The sequence below is a fragment of the Stereum hirsutum genome (assembly GCF_000264905.1).
Source record: "Stereum hirsutum FP-91666 SS1 unplaced genomic scaffold STEHIscaffold_8, whole genome shotgun sequence".
NCBI classification, from domain to species: Eukaryota; Fungi; Basidiomycota; class Agaricomycetes; order Russulales; family Stereaceae; genus Stereum; species Stereum hirsutum.
In genome coordinates this window covers 822056-836698 of record NW_006763138.1, presented here as the reverse complement: position 1 = coordinate 836698, position 14643 = coordinate 822056, and the positions used below count along the sequence as shown (strand labels likewise).

General features: G+C 51.8%; 5 protein-coding genes across 5 annotated transcripts; 4 read left to right on the top strand and 1 right to left on the bottom strand.

Annotated features, from left to right (window-relative positions):
* Window positions 1-133: 133 nt before the first annotated feature.
* STEHIDRAFT_157510 (uncharacterized protein) lies at window positions 134-1409 on the top strand (the record flags this gene model as incomplete). The annotated part of the gene is made up of 2 exons (XM_007304819.1): window positions 134-769; window positions 825-1409. 2 exons carry the CDS (start codon window positions 134-136, stop codon window positions 1407-1409), a joined length of 1221 nt encoding a protein of 406 aa, XP_007304881.1.
* Window positions 1410-1739: 330 nt separating this feature from the next.
* Window positions 1740-3965, top strand: STEHIDRAFT_80135 (uncharacterized protein). The gene is made up of 10 exons (XM_007304617.1): window positions 1740-1947; window positions 2005-2126; window positions 2191-2273; window positions 2348-2413; window positions 2475-2529; window positions 2585-2628; window positions 2680-2704; window positions 2773-2787; window positions 2847-3113; window positions 3208-3965. The coding sequence occupies exons 1-10, from the start codon at window positions 1783-1785 to the stop codon at window positions 3311-3313; spliced, it is 948 nt and encodes a 315-aa protein (XP_007304679.1). The 5' UTR covers window positions 1740-1782; the 3' UTR covers window positions 3314-3965.
* Window positions 3966-4981: 1016 nt separating this feature from the next.
* Window positions 4982-5818, top strand: STEHIDRAFT_58224 (uncharacterized protein; the record flags this gene model as incomplete). The annotated part of the gene is made up of 2 exons (XM_007304536.1): window positions 4982-5067; window positions 5164-5818. 2 exons carry the CDS (start codon window positions 4982-4984, stop codon window positions 5816-5818), a joined length of 741 nt encoding a protein of 246 aa, XP_007304598.1.
* Window positions 5819-9441: 3623 nt separating this feature from the next.
* Window positions 9442-12579, bottom strand: STEHIDRAFT_121990 (AGC/Akt protein kinase). The gene is made up of 7 exons (XM_007304818.1): window positions 11662-12579; window positions 11353-11572; window positions 10986-11245; window positions 10797-10928; window positions 10576-10736; window positions 10450-10524; window positions 9442-10388 (listed from the first exon to the last, which is right to left on the bottom strand). Exons 1-7 carry the CDS (start codon window positions 12069-12071, stop codon window positions 10006-10008), a joined length of 1641 nt encoding a protein of 546 aa, XP_007304880.1. The 5' UTR covers window positions 12072-12579; the 3' UTR covers window positions 9442-10005.
* A 201-nt stretch (window positions 12580-12780) lies between these two features.
* On the top strand, window positions 12781-14570 carry STEHIDRAFT_80129 (VAMP-associated protein; the record flags this gene model as incomplete). The annotated part of the gene is made up of 6 exons (XM_007304616.1): window positions 12781-12826; window positions 12880-12971; window positions 13028-13088; window positions 13148-13263; window positions 13328-13447; window positions 13507-14570. 6 exons carry the CDS (start codon window positions 12784-12786, stop codon window positions 14098-14100), a joined length of 1026 nt encoding a protein of 341 aa, XP_007304678.1. The 3' UTR covers window positions 14101-14570.
* Between the last annotated feature and the right edge of the window lie 73 nt (window positions 14571-14643).

Genomic DNA, 14643 nt, shown 5'->3' with positions numbered 1-14643 from the left:
CCTCCCTTTCTTCATCTGCTGTCTTCTACACAGTGATCCACCCTCGGTTCTCCTGCCACCTCCCGCGTCCTTGTCCTCAAAACCTTCCCTTTACCTGAGTGTTACCCAACCCCGACCCCGACTCCCAACCATTATGCCCTCAACTTCAACCTCGTCTATGTCTCAGCGACACACTCAAACCACCTCCGGGACCCGACTCCCCACCACGGCAACCGTGCTTTCCACCAACACGAAGACTATCAACACCACCTACCCAAGACGCAACGCGGTTGCCCAAGAAAAACAACATACCAAACCCGCCTTATCCGCGAACCACCTCGAAGCTACCATCGGGCATCCCAAATCCCAGCCAACTGCCGATGCGATAGATGACGCCGCCAAGACCATAAGCCGAGTTTCCCGTGGTCCTATCCCGAGTACATCTGTTTACACCACCAAGAAGGCTAAGACTACGACAGCCCCAGCGGGGAGGTCCAACCCAACTATCAAGGCTCGAACGAGCCTCAAACCCACCTCATCGACTACAACTACATCCACGACCTTTGTCACAGCGCCACAAACCGAGGTCGAGCCCAAATCCAGAGTGGACACAGGAATTCTCAAGATGTGTAGCGGTGCCGTGAGCGGGACGAGCGGGCTGGTCAAGCGGTTCGTCGAGCAGATGGAGAAGGGGAAGATAAATGCGAGTACTGTGGAATGTCATTCGCAAGTGAAGAATGACGAGCGAAGAAAGGGCACAAAGATACTGGAGACGAAGTCTGAGAACAAGGTACGTTGTGGTTCGTGTTTGCGTTTTTCTCTTCTGTCTGACGTGTATCTGATAGCGCGATGTTCACCAGAGTATCGAGAGACGTCCGGCGGCGGTGATGTATAACGTCTTGAGATATGCAGCTTTGGTACAGGAGGGGCCATTTATTTTCCAACAAGACAGTAAAGTTCCCGAGGTTGGCGATCAGCGTACCAAGATGAAGGGAAGAATGCCCCCAAGAGTACAAGAAAGCGAGCAAGACCCGGATAATACCTTCTATTCGAAGCGGAACCCAAAAGATGCAGTCACCTGCAGGCCGTACACCCTCACGCCCCCACCCTTGATACCATGTCCGGAGGATTGGGAAGAAATGCAAGAGCTGTGTTCGCCTTGTTACGGCCATATTCGAAGTAGTGGCTCAAGCGGTTCAAGGTTACGAGAAGGGGTGGTCCTGAGGTATGCGATGAGGACGCATGGATCTCCTGTACCCAATTGTACGTTGGAGGAGCTCGCGCTGCGGATGCCTACTAGTGCGCTCAGTTGGCCACCTAGGGAGGGGAAAGGACGACATGGGAAGGGGAGACGACCAGATATGTTGGGTGGGAAGAACGGTCCCGTTACTAGAATCCCGACCAAACGTGACCAGCTCAAGTGGAGATAGAATTGTATACAGTTGACATGGCATGTATGGAAGAGGAATTGCGCTGCTCTTTGTTGTCGATTTTTGATGGGATGTCTTTTCCACGTGAGATGATCTGCGGGAGACCATCAATGATAGTCTGTCCAGCTGAGCGAAGAAGCAGCGCTAGAAAAACGGGAAAAACCAGGGAAGAGAAGAAAGCCGAGGGAGAAGAGAAGCCGGTCGGACAACGTCGAGGGTGCTGCTGCGTTGAGGCTGGAAGTGCGTGGCGGTGGTGAGCGGAAAAAGAAAAGGTTGATGCTGACGTGATGTGGAGCCAACCGTCTGTGCCAACAAGCGACGTCTGCACTCGTCGTCGTCGTCGTTCCCCTCCCTTTCCCCATCGCTATTCCGGATGGCTTTCATGGCATCCCCACCCACCCTTCTCTGTGTTCTCTTCTCTTACTTTTCCTTCTCTGCAGCTTATGATAACCAACAACGAGGTCACCCACCACAACCCGTGACGAAGCGGAGCACTGGCTATTACGACCCGTCAACTAATGGAGGAAGCTGGCTCACAGTTCGCCCCTCTCTCCGAATCCCGTCTTTGGTTTGCTCTGATCATCAACGTCAATAGGTTGTAGCAAATACCTATCCGGAAGGCTTAGGAGAACCTATAAATGCCGTTATACTGGGCACCTCAGACTCGCGAGTTCTCAAGGATCAGCAGACAGATGGTGGCTTGCGAAACTACTTCCTGTGAGTAATACAGTCCTTCGTTGCCAAAATTCGCGATGCAGCACCCTAAGATGTGTATGTCTAGCTCGTTCGATATGGCCGGCGAGTGTTTAGGTCAACACTCAGGAAGTGACCAGGGTGCAAACCTCGGAGATGGCAATGGCGTCCGTGAGTGCTATCGCCTTTATACGGACTTTCAACTAGGGTACATTCTGAGCGGGATGGATTGGATTATGATGCAGTGAACGAAACGGCAGTCATTCGTTATGATTACGGGGACGCCTCTATTGGAACATGTCAGGAAACCGGTATGTCCATAGCCTCTTTATTCTCATCCTTCTCCATCAACTTAACATCCTATGTCTTCAGTCGAGGGTGGAAACCACTTCCGGTATTGGGTTCAAAATGGAGGCGATGCTGACAGGTAGCTATCATCCTGGTCTCCCTGAGGCTGTGTGGCGTTAATACCTTACCTCCAGTGGTGCGATTTTCATGGCGGTCTCGTATGAGAAGCCAGTGTCAGGTATGTACATCCCTTTCTCCATTTTTGCATGGGGCTCATGGCATGTTACAGAGGAGCACGATATCATATTCAATGGGTTCGCACACTTGTTTCATATGTCCCGATGCGCGCATTCTCTGACTTGTCCTACGTTGACGCCTGAAGATATAACCTTGCTCGGTGTGTCTTCCTCTTTTATACTCTCTTGAAACGAGTCTCATCGCTGCTTCTCGTCGCAGTGACTGGCTAGTCGGCAATGCAACCGCACAATCATCCATTATACCCACACTGAACCTCACCAACCAGTCATCTTACTCCGGTCAATCGTCGTACGGTGGCTACGTCTACTACACCCAAGTCAACTACGTCTCGGGTCTAGTACCAAATACCTCGGATGGGATCAACCATTATCTGACTGTGGGAGGAGACGGGGTCAACGCAGCAGATGGGCTGGTGGCGATGTGGACTGTGTCAGTTTTGGAGGCACCGGCTGGATCGAGTTCATCGTGCGTCCGCCTTATTCCCTTTGGATCTGATCCCGCAGCGCACCGTGGGTTTATGAACACTGCTCCCTAACGTCTTCCTTTATTTTCGCCGCAGAGCACCCCGGACATTATCCTGGCTACCCACGCCAACGACTATGCTTATTGGCGTACTAGTCGCCGGCCTTTCCTTGCCTCTCGTGTCCTCCTTAGATTTGTTATGACCAATCCATATATAGACGTTCGCGACTGGACTGCTGAGGGTTTACGCACTGCGCGGCGGAGGCATACTGCATGCACGCGACCTTAGACGGACAGTGAAGTACACTATTGATACATCTCGGCTAGGCCCTTCCACCCACATGGTCGTATTTCGACCCATCCATACACCCTTGCGTCCACCTGCAATCACCCCCCTTTCGGGCATCGATCATCCACAACTCCCCTCTCGTCCTCTCCTCTCATCAATATTTACCACCGACCACGTACGAACCAACACCCTCTCCATTTCTCGTTCAACACATTATACTCCTCATCACTATCTACTGCAGCACGCAACGAATCGAGGAATCGGACCTTTTCTCTTACATAGTTCACTTCATCGCTCCATCGCTCTCCGCTCTTCACCACTTTCTTTTGTTAGTTCCTTTATTCACTTTATTCCAAGTACCTCTTCTCTACTGACACGCACTCCACTTCTGTTTTTCTTTATATTTCCTTCATTTGTACCTACTTCTCGTTCGGCAGCCGGTCGTTGCTGTAGCGGTCGACGCACTAGTCGTATCCACGCACTTTCAGGTACCTACCCGTTCTCTTCATGCTACCTACATTCGAACCCCCCGACACTAATAATGACTGCCTTTGTCTTCTGCTCTATCCTTCCCTCGACAGTCCATAGACGTGCTCCAGCTCCTGCCAACTTCGTTTCACAGCAGGGGCTTGTCCTCTGTTGCGTCCTATTCTGTTACTGTTTCTTTGTCACTTCCAGCAACGTTGTAATTTTACCTTTTTTTATGCTTCTGGCGCCTGATACATGATGAAGACAAAAGGAAGGCTTAGTTCCACCAGTATGGCGCAGTTGCGCTTAGAACTTACAATCACTCCGTGACAGAAGATACTTCAAGCTGGCCGTTGGACTGCCATTGGCGAAACCGGTGAGGACACAGTCAAATGTCACTGGGTCTTGTCCCCCAGTCGACAGATCGCGCCACACGCGTCTGAATCCCGATTCCTGCGACCTGTTATACGCAGCCTTTGAAGGGATGTGTCGACGTATTTGACGCCTTGGGTCCTCATCAATGATCTTCGGCCGAAACTGTTTGACCAAAACGAGTGAATTTTGAACTCAGCCCATCGGAGGCAGACGCCGTGGAGACGGCAGACGCCGTGGAGACGACAGAAGCCACTCCAACCACCAGTCTATTAGTATTAGTTCTCCATTTCTGCTTTCGTGTGGACCATTTTCTCCACGTCCGTGGTCAAGAGGTCCTCTGTATGCGCTCGCCAAGATTTCGCGTACCTCATCACGCCACTGACATCTGTTTCAAGTTATCCTCTCTTCTTTCTCGTCCTTACCCATGCAAGCTGCCAATTGGGCGTTTGTCGAATAAGGCTCACCGATCCTGTCCTGTTGATGTGACTCGACGTTCTCGACGTTCTCGCTGTGGGTGGCGGAAGTTCACAAGCAGTACGCTCCAGATCATTCCGGCTCCGAGTATGGCCTGCACGGGTTGAATCGATACTGAGTCCAAGGCATGGAGTCAAAGGGCAGTCATGCCTTGCGGAGCCGGAGCCGGGTTTCCACCCTCAGCAAAGGAGCAATAAATAGTGGCTTGAAAGCGTGCATATTGCGCCATCTTGCAAGCTAACAGTCCTTTGTGAACTCATCTGCCATGGACGCCTCCAATCCTATTCTGTTCTACGATATTGCGTCTCGTTCACCCGTCAGTCCCTATGCGCCTAACCCCTGGAAAGCTCGGTGAGTCCGATCCTGCGTTCTCCGATTATCGCGTTATGCTTCCGAGTATGTAGATCCTAGTCGATCCCGATTCTGACTACTACAACTACCCGACAGTTATGCCTTGAACCTCAAGGGCGTGCATTACAGGACACAATGGGTGGAACTCCCAGACGTCACATCCACGCGCAAAAAGCTTGGCTCTGAGCCAGTACGCTACCACCGGGACGGCAGCCCATTCTATACCCTTCCCGTCATCCATGATCCCTCCACGGGCTCGACAATCGGAGACACGTTCGACATCGCGGTCTATCTCGACAAAACGTACCCCGATGGCCCATCGCTCTTCCCTCCCTCGTCGATAGGTCTCATGGACGCGTTCAACAAACACATGGATACCTTTTTCACATCATTCGTCCTCCTTTGCTGCCACGGCATCCCTTTCAACCCAGACAGTTTCGAGACCTCTAAGGCGGACTTTTTGTGGAGGGCGGGGAAGACGAGTTGGGACGAGCTTACTGTTCGTGGTGAAGAGCGGGTGAAGACGCTAGAGGCGTTTAAAGTGGCACTGGAAGTATTGGTGAAGATTTACAATCACAAAGGTGGTCCATTCATAGACGGAGAGAAACCGTCCTATGCAGATTGCATCGTTGGGGGATGGTTAGCGTTCATGAAGGTGACGATGGAGGAGTGGGACGAGGTTAAGACATGGCATGATGGTCTCTTAGGGAAGATTCATGCAGCGTTGGAGAAGTACGCCGAGGTCAAGTAGTTACATATCAGCCTTGTCTGTGGTGCACGGATTATTGACTGTGGCGAGCGATGTATTTGTTCGTCGGCCACTCACTTTGACCGAAAGAATGACTTCAAGAATACACCTTGTTCGTGTTGGGCAGGCGTTGTAGCATCGGCCTCTTACTTTTCCACGGCCAGTCTTGCTTGTTCAGTTTCCTCTTCTGTCTCCTCCATGGACCATGGGATCGGGGCGTTTTTATTTTATTTTTATTTTTCCACCATGGTTGGAACCGGCGATAGTTGCGGACGGAAACGTATCTGACTATGACTATGATATTAACATTTACAAGATACATGCGAAGATTGAGGAGATCAACCTCATGTTACTAATGTGCTTTCAAGCTGAGAAATCGGAATCATGGTAGCTGTGGGGTCGTCTCCTATGGACAAGCAAGTCATGAGCGACTTTCAGTTTTATAGTGCTGCAGCGACGTCCTCAGTCGTGGGGCCTTCACCCGAATACGGAACGATCGAGTCGACTGACGAAGTAGAGTAAATGTCAACCTGTGAGATAAGAAAGCTAGCCATCCAAAGATGAACACGTACCTGGTGCGCTGTGAGGAGAAACACGCCGAAAGGCATCAAGGACAGCTTGTTTGACTTCGTCACGATGTTTTGCTTGGGTCCAGGGACAATCCATGAAGTCTTCACGCTCGACACTGCTATTCGTGGTCAAGGAAACTTCTAATTCCCGCCACTGGGCGTTATTTAATCTTAAAGCCGGGTCCAGCTCATGGGCTAGGCTGAGGGATTTACATATGTCGGCATGGAATGTGCAGAGGGATGAACACAATGGCGAGGGATCAGAAATATTGCTGCCAGTAGCGTGGTGCTTGAAGTCGTAGTATTCGGATAAGGTGTACCCTAAACTGTCATCGACACAGGCGTCAAAGGCTTGCAACATCAATGCGAGATCAATGGATATCTGGATGAACTGTAGAGCTGTGGAGCGTAGGTTTTGTAGAATGCCTCTGGGCGCCTGACGGGCGAGCATGGCATTCACTTCCTTCAATATGAATCTCAGCCGCTCAGCAACAATGGCTTTACTAAGTTCTATCTCGTCGTGATTGCCTCGTTTGGGTATATTGAATATCATATTGCATTCTTTGACAACGCCAGCCAGACCATGTAGGATACTTAGCGCATCTAGCTCATGCTCTCCGGGATCGTAATGGATTATAGATCGTAGAAGGGCTTTGTGCAGGGCGTGCGTAGGTGGTGTGAAATACGGCCATAATAAACCTCGAGTCATGATATCTGTTAATCTTTGCTCGTATTTGTTGCGTTGCATATCTTCCAGCCACAAGAGGTAGACCGACTGGCTTATGCATTGGAATAGTGCCGGAGAATCCAGCACATCATCACTGACACGAAAGTCAGACTGGGATGTGATATGTTGAGCTTTGTGGCTCAAAATGTCCCAGAGGAACTCAGCTAAAACTGCACGCAAGGGTGTCTTCGCGGTGAGGGTTGGATCCGGAATTTCGGGTACATTACAAAGAAGTAAATACACCAAAGGTAATTGGTGGGAGGCTTCGCGATCGAAAGGATTGTGGAGCTGAGTCGCCGAAGAGACCACAACGTGCATCGCTACAAGAAAGGGATGGTCCCAGAGGAATTGGGAGTGTGTAGTTCCGGTGATGGATAGGGAGTATCGTTCAGCTGCCCGCATCAGTGACGCCAAGAGCTGCACGGTGTCTGATGGCGAATATTCAATTCTACAATTATAAGCTAAAGACGACGAATTTAGTGGGAAATTCAGACAGCCTTGCAAAATTCACTCACGAGTAGAATCATTATAGCTAACAGGGTCCGCGAGGAATGCCGCAGCAGTGAGATTGGTGCGGACGCTGGCCTCATCTGATAGCATGTATATCAAAGAAGCCATTTCTCGGGGCCCAAGCGAGAGTGAACGTTCAACCATACTACTGTGACTACGTAGCGCAGGAAAGCAATCTGCCATCACAGCAGGCATTGCTGCTACAGCTTGATCGATGATATCATCCTCATGTGTTAGCTGTAATGTATCATGAAAAGCCTCGGCTTCGTGAGGCTCAAGTGAAAAGGGCGGAACTGATTCCTCTGACGAGTACTCTCCACGTGAAATGGTAAAGCGGACAGGGGTTTCGAGTGAAAGGTCATCGGTCTCGTCAGCAATTCAAGCCGTGCGCGAGCGGCAAACGTTCGAAGGATGGACAAAGGCCTCCTTGATAGGGCCAAGTATTGATGGACCTCGGAAATTCACCAGCTGCAGAAACGTAGACTGAAACGGAGAGATATCCGGGTGCAACCACCCATGAGAGACCGTCCAGAGTGTATACATGGCGACGGCGACGGTAAACACACATGATAGAATGCCAGCTACGAATATTGGGTTGAGTGGCTCTGAGAGTGGCACGGAGCTCGATAACACGTTGTCGAGCAGGCCGACAATGAACAGGATGATGGGAAGGACAAGTAGTTGGGGAAGGAACTCGATGGCGGGACCGAGCAGTTTCTCCGCCTCCTTCCAGCGGCGGCGAAGGTCCCCAAGCTTTTTGTGAGCTTGGGTGTGACGCGAACGGGTGAGCATTGCAACGTAGCCTCGACTAGTGACAGCCAGAACGGCGACTGATATACTGAGGATCAAAGAAATGGACCAATAGAAATTTAACCGGACCACGCTCCCTTGAGGTATAAAAGGAGCAGGTGACGGTAGAGTGAGATGTGAGGCATTGACACCACCCGTGGCAATGATGATTTCTGTGAGATTCTGAAGCAGTTCGTTAGTCCTGTCTCCAGGATCTTGGGATAGTTCAGTAAGAGACTGCACGAAGAAGGTGGTTACGATAGCCGAGAAGAGGGCGATCTATGTAGTCATATGGTCAGCTCGAGTACTGGTGGATATCCTGGCTTTTCTCACAAAAACTAGCAGGGTTACCCCTCCATCGATCCACTTCTGGTTGGATATGGGCCAAGTGCGAGCGAAGCAGTGGTGACCACGCCGCTGCACTCGTTGCAGGCGCCGATGGGATTGGCTGTTTGGACACATCTGTATTCCTGGCATTGAGTATGCACATATGAGCGGTTTCTAGTGAAAGACCTTTACCTGAAGCTGCCTGCCTCTCGTTTATGTTACGCAACACGTCAAGAATCTCTTTCGAGTGATTGTCCTCCGCATTCGGGGCTGGGGCCTTCTTTTTGTCACCTTGCTCAAGTAGTCGATGTAAGAGCTCGGTCTGTTTTTGCATTAGCTTCAACATCGTATCTTCGTAGACTGTCGCCTGTTGTCCCGTGTCTCTACTGATGATGGTGTCGATAGGACCGCTCGGCTGGCCAACGGTGTCACGGTCCTCCTGTTCGACCATGGTATCCGAGAGTGTATTTCAGAGGTCTGTTTCCAGTAGAGCAAGACGACAAGGTTGAGGAGAAGAGCAAAGAGAAGGCGCTGGGAACCCAAGTACACCAACTTCTGTCTTAATTTCGTCGAAGCGCCGGGACGCCACAGTGGCGCGTCATAAGTTACCGCTTATCGCATCCAAGCACGACAGAAAGATCAATACGAGATGTGCAGCAGGCACAAGCAAATCGCAACTAGTTAGTTATATATGAGTGTAGGGAGTGTGTAGCATCCCCGACCTAAGACAGGGGATGTGTACGAACGAATAAGTGTCAAGTATAGGGTAAGGCGTAAGTAGATCGAGCATGGAGGGGAGCACCTATATCTGAGTAGAGATGCCGGATCGGATGGAGGTTCGAGACGTGAATGAATATGGACGTGGAAGTGGAAATGTATCACCGTGAAGGGAGTGTATGTGCGCGAGCTCCAGAGCAAGAAATGGGCCACAACGTCTAAAAGGGCGGATGTAAATACGATACGATAGAAAGAGGACCTGTCACTTGAGTGTGTGGAGGTATCCTAGATTGCAGGCCGTATGAACGAGGGAAAGAGTGCGAAGGGAATAAAAGAGAGCGAGGTATGGTATCAGACAAAGATGAAGATATTGTTGGGACGGGCCGAGACAGGGCAGAGGGGAGGCTGAAAGAATGATTGGATTTGATGTGGAGATCAAATATTGGTACGAGATACGATAAAATAGGATAGCAGATGGAGAGCAAAGCAGCTAGATTATATGTAGTGGATAAAGACGGTGACCAGAGGCGGGGAGGATACGACGGGCGGCCTTAGACGGGGCTGACAGGCATGTTGCTTCCGTCGTACGAGAAGCCGGCGAACTGAGCCTGCACAGTCGACGAGAGCTGCGAACCCTCCACGACCGAGTCCAAAGGCGCCTCCGCGGTGAACACCGTGTCGAAGTTGGATACGTCGACCGGGCTGGAGACGCTCGGCTTGAACGGAGGTTGGATCTTCTTCTGCGAGAGCTTCGTCCAGTCGATCTTCTCGAAGAAGGGGTGCTTCTTGATCTCCTCCGCTCCATTAACGCCGAGGCGCTGTGTCGGGTCGCGGGTGAGGAGACCAGTGAGGATGGACCGTGCGGGAGCAGAGATCTCGTCACCGAAGACGAGAGGGTTCTGGAGGATCTTCTCGTACATCTTGTCGGTGGATTCTGAACGAACGGCAGAGTGTCGGGATGGAGCGTAACGAACAAAATACAAGTAGCCACGTACCATCGTAGAACGGTGGCAGACCCGACAGCATCTCGTAAAGAAGGACACCAAGAGTCCACCAGTCGATCGTACGGTCTGATCGGTAGATGAGTACATGAAACAAGTAAGGATGCTATGGCGACGCACTATATCCCGACCCAGTCAGAATCTCTGGAGCAAGGTACTCTGGTGTACCGCAGAACGTGTTCGTTGTCCCGTCCTTCGTCATGTTGAGCTTACAGAGGCCGAAGTCGCACAACGCTATGTGACCGTTGTAGTCGAGCAAGATGTTCTCGGGCTTGAGATCACTGTCGGTGGCATATGAGTCAAAAGACTGTTCCCAACTCGACGAACTGCGCGGGACGTACCGGTAGACAACGTCCAACTCATGAAGGTGCTCAAGGGCGAGGAGAAGCTCTGCACTGTAGAAACGCGCCCGGTCCTCCGTGAAGCGGTGTTCCTTCTGGAGGTGGTGGAACAGCTCTCCACCGTTCACGAACCTAGCGACGCCATTAGTTGGAGCGAGTGGCGCTCAGACTGAAAGAGACGGAACGCACGACAAGCAGAGGTACAGCTTCTGTTCCGACTGGAAGCTGAACTTGAGAGGAACGATGAAGGGGTTGTTCACCCTCGCCAACACCAATCGCTCCGCCAGCGTATGCGTGATCTCGTTCCGGTTGACGATATGAGCTTTCCTGATCGTCTTCAGGGCGTAGATCCGCTGCGTATCCCTCTTCCGGACCTGCATCACCTTCCCGAAGCTGCCCTTCCCGATAACCGTAATCAACTCAAAGTCGTCGATGGTGAGCGCATGACCCTGCACAGCACGTCCCATGAAGTCGTCAGAACAAAGGAAGGAAGGAGAAAGAGAGTGGCGCAACGGATGCCAGATGCCAGATGGTGGTAGGAAGGAAGGACACGTACTGTGCTCGGTTGGAAGGATACGCCAATGAGAAGCTTCCCTGCGCCTCCCGCGATGTCGTACCATTGATCCTGTGTACTCATGCTGTCGAAGTCCGGGGTGAACTTGATCCCACCCATAAAGATGTCATTTCCCATGTCGTCCTGCCCTTCCGAACCCCGTTGGGGCTCTTCCGTGCGGAGGTACGACTGGATTGAGATCTCGGAATTTCTTGAGACGTCGCTATAGACACAAACGAGCCCGATCACCGTTAGCGACCGCGAAAAATTGGCAAGACGTAAATGCCGACGGGATTAATAAATGATGCGTACAAGTGGGCCTGATACATGTAAAGTGGCTTCTGGAGCTCGCCGCCGAGGGGAATGATGAGGATTTGATTGACCTCGAACTCCATGACGAGGTACGGAAGCCACCAGCACTGTGTACGCTGGACGCTGTCCCGTTTCGACTTGCTCGCCGTCGCGAGCCGGCTCTGGGTGACCGATGAGGGTGACATCGCGCTCGCCACTTGCGCTTGCTGAGATTTGAGGGCGGTTTGAACTGCCTCGGGCAAAGACGTGCCAGCGGGAACGGCGAGGTCCTCTGCCCACAGGACACGGATGGTGAGCATGCCGGTTCTCGAGCGAGACGCGTCCTCTGGGGTTGGGGTGACGGAGCGAGTGGACGCATCGTCGCCGGTCTGAAGGTTTCCCTTCTTGCTTTTTCCGAGTTTCCAGGACATGGTGGGCGAGAGTGGTGAGTTGGGAGGGGTCGGGAAGGGGGTGGGTACGGTTAAGTATAGGATGAGGGAGCGAAAGCCTGCTTTGCTCTGTGGACTGTGGGTGAGTTGGTTGAGAAAGAGTCTGGTCGGAAGATGGTCGGAAGATGGATGTGACGGCTCGATGTAAATGAAATGTATGAGGCCGGACGTGATAATGAAGAGAAATATTCAAAGGCCGGATAGCTCCGTCGGTTGCTTGAGTTCCTTGTCGACTCCTGTTTCTTGAGGTAATCGTCTGGGTATCGATTGTTCGATGTGGTTTCTGAGTGCGAGCGATCTCTTAAAGGCCTCTTCAGGCTGTTGAAGATTTCGAGTTGCTGACAATCATTGCCCGCAGGCACTTTGATTGGACGGCGCCTGTGCGGGCAGATAAATTACGATAAATCAAAGGATTGGCGCTGAGCTATCTGCACCAGACGCAGGGGTGTCTTACCAAGCGCGTAGGATACTAGAGAATACTACGGGAAAATACTGGGATAATAATGAGGGCCACTCGGGGGAGCCTGGAAGCTGCGAGGAGGGAGCACAGCGGAACAATCGAATATGTCAGCGCGACCACGCGGCATGCACGCCCTGCTCAGCTCCAATCCGCGCAAGCCATCCTCAACCGTCAACTTGTACCCGTACCCTCTTCTTCTCTCTTCACCTTTCCTTCTCTCCTCTTCCTCGAAAAATGTCGGTCAATCTGCAACCCAGTAGCTCTCTAGGCTTCAATCGTACGCTTCTCAGCTCAACACCCGTCGATTTCTGGTATTGAAAGCTTCTGTAGGTCCCTTCACCCAGAATGTCAAGCGAACGCTCGCTATTGGCAACACCAATGCCCAGCCCGTTGCATTCAAGGTCAAGACCACCGCTCCAAAGGTACATGTTCTCTCTCTATCTTCTACATCCTACTAGGCTCTAATGGTTACCCTCAGCTGTACTGTGTACGGCCGAATTCTGGGCGTGTTGAGCCTGGGGAAACGGTAGAAGTGCAAGGTGCGCCACACCCTATTGCACGCAACCCCACGTCTCACAATACACCTTCACATTGTCAGTGATGCTGCAAGCAATGAAGGAGGAACCCCCTCTCAACACCAAGTGCAAAGACAAGTTCCTCATCCAGAGCACATTGATCACCCCAGAGAAGGAGACTGGTTCCCTCAACGATATCGTGCGCAAGCCTCGCTCCATGCATGTCCGCCACCTGTCTGATCGCAGCACTTCCTCCCTTGCAGTGGACCGTATCTGAAGGCGACGATGTCAAATCCCAGAAGATCAAAGTCGTTTATCTCCCACCGGATGGGTCAGTCGAGGAAGAGGAAGAGCCTTCTATCCTCGTCCCAGGCCACGAATCCGTAAGCCACATCACCTCGCTTCCCACCTCACCTTCTGATCTGACTCTCTTACGCAACAGCGGTACGACACCGTGCGTGGCAATGGCCACGTCCCCGATCCAGTCCACCACCGAGAAGCCTCGCACACTCCCCCCGGCGCCAACTTCACCGCCGCACGCGAGGAGCACCACGATACAGCAGAGCCCGTCCAGGTCCTAGCCCCACCGACCTTCGAACGCGAACCCTCTGGCGCCATCGTTAACGTCAATGTTCACCAACCGCCTCCCGTTCAACAACGGTCGATCACGCCACCTGCTCCTACGCCTGCTCCCCCTCCAGTCCCCACTATCGCCGCACCTTCACTTGCTCCACCCATCGATCCCAACCCCGAGCTCGCTATGAAGTACACCGAAGCTCAGTCCGAAATTCAGCGTCTCCGTGCGCTCCTGGCCGCTGTGCCGGACCCAAGTAGCGTGGCGTCGGCGTCGAGCGGCACTAGCCCCACGGAATTGAGGAGGAGACATCGTGGAACAACCTCCGATGACGGGACGACCGTGGTTTCGGGCAGTGACACAAACACGTATGTCGAGGAGCTTTCATCCGAGGGTGTGCCATTGCAGGTCGTCATCATCATCGCGGTCATGGTCTTTATCACCACTTATCTCTTCTTCTAATCTTTTTCTTTTCCCCCGCTTCTTATTTATCCTCGCTATCCGCTTTCTCTATCTCTATAAACCCCCTCTCCACCTGCTCAAACAGTCCCGGATTGATATCGTCTTTCGTGTATCTCGTGTTGGCCCTTCGTGGCTGTCCCCGTTCCTTACTACATGTTTTCACAGTACTTATTCTCATTTCTGCGACGGACATATATACTCACATGCGTACTCTCCTTAACTTTTCTATATACAAATTCGATTACCTCCCTCTCGTGTCTCGTTTTCAGTCTACGGTTTCCTGAGTTTCTCCTTTTCTTTCTTCCTCTCTTTTTCTCGCTTCCTCTGGTCGAGGGTTGAGGGTGAGCGGTGAACCAGTATGCACTGGTACTCCGGCACTCATATAGTACATATAGGTCACATCGTGATGCAGGCTGGAGGTATGTGTGCATGTCCTTGATAATCATCGAGTACATATATGCATGCAAGCCTTTACTTATTATTTGCCGTGGGGTGCGTTCTGCGTGAATCTGTGAATCGTTGTGGATGTTAAAGCGATTGACG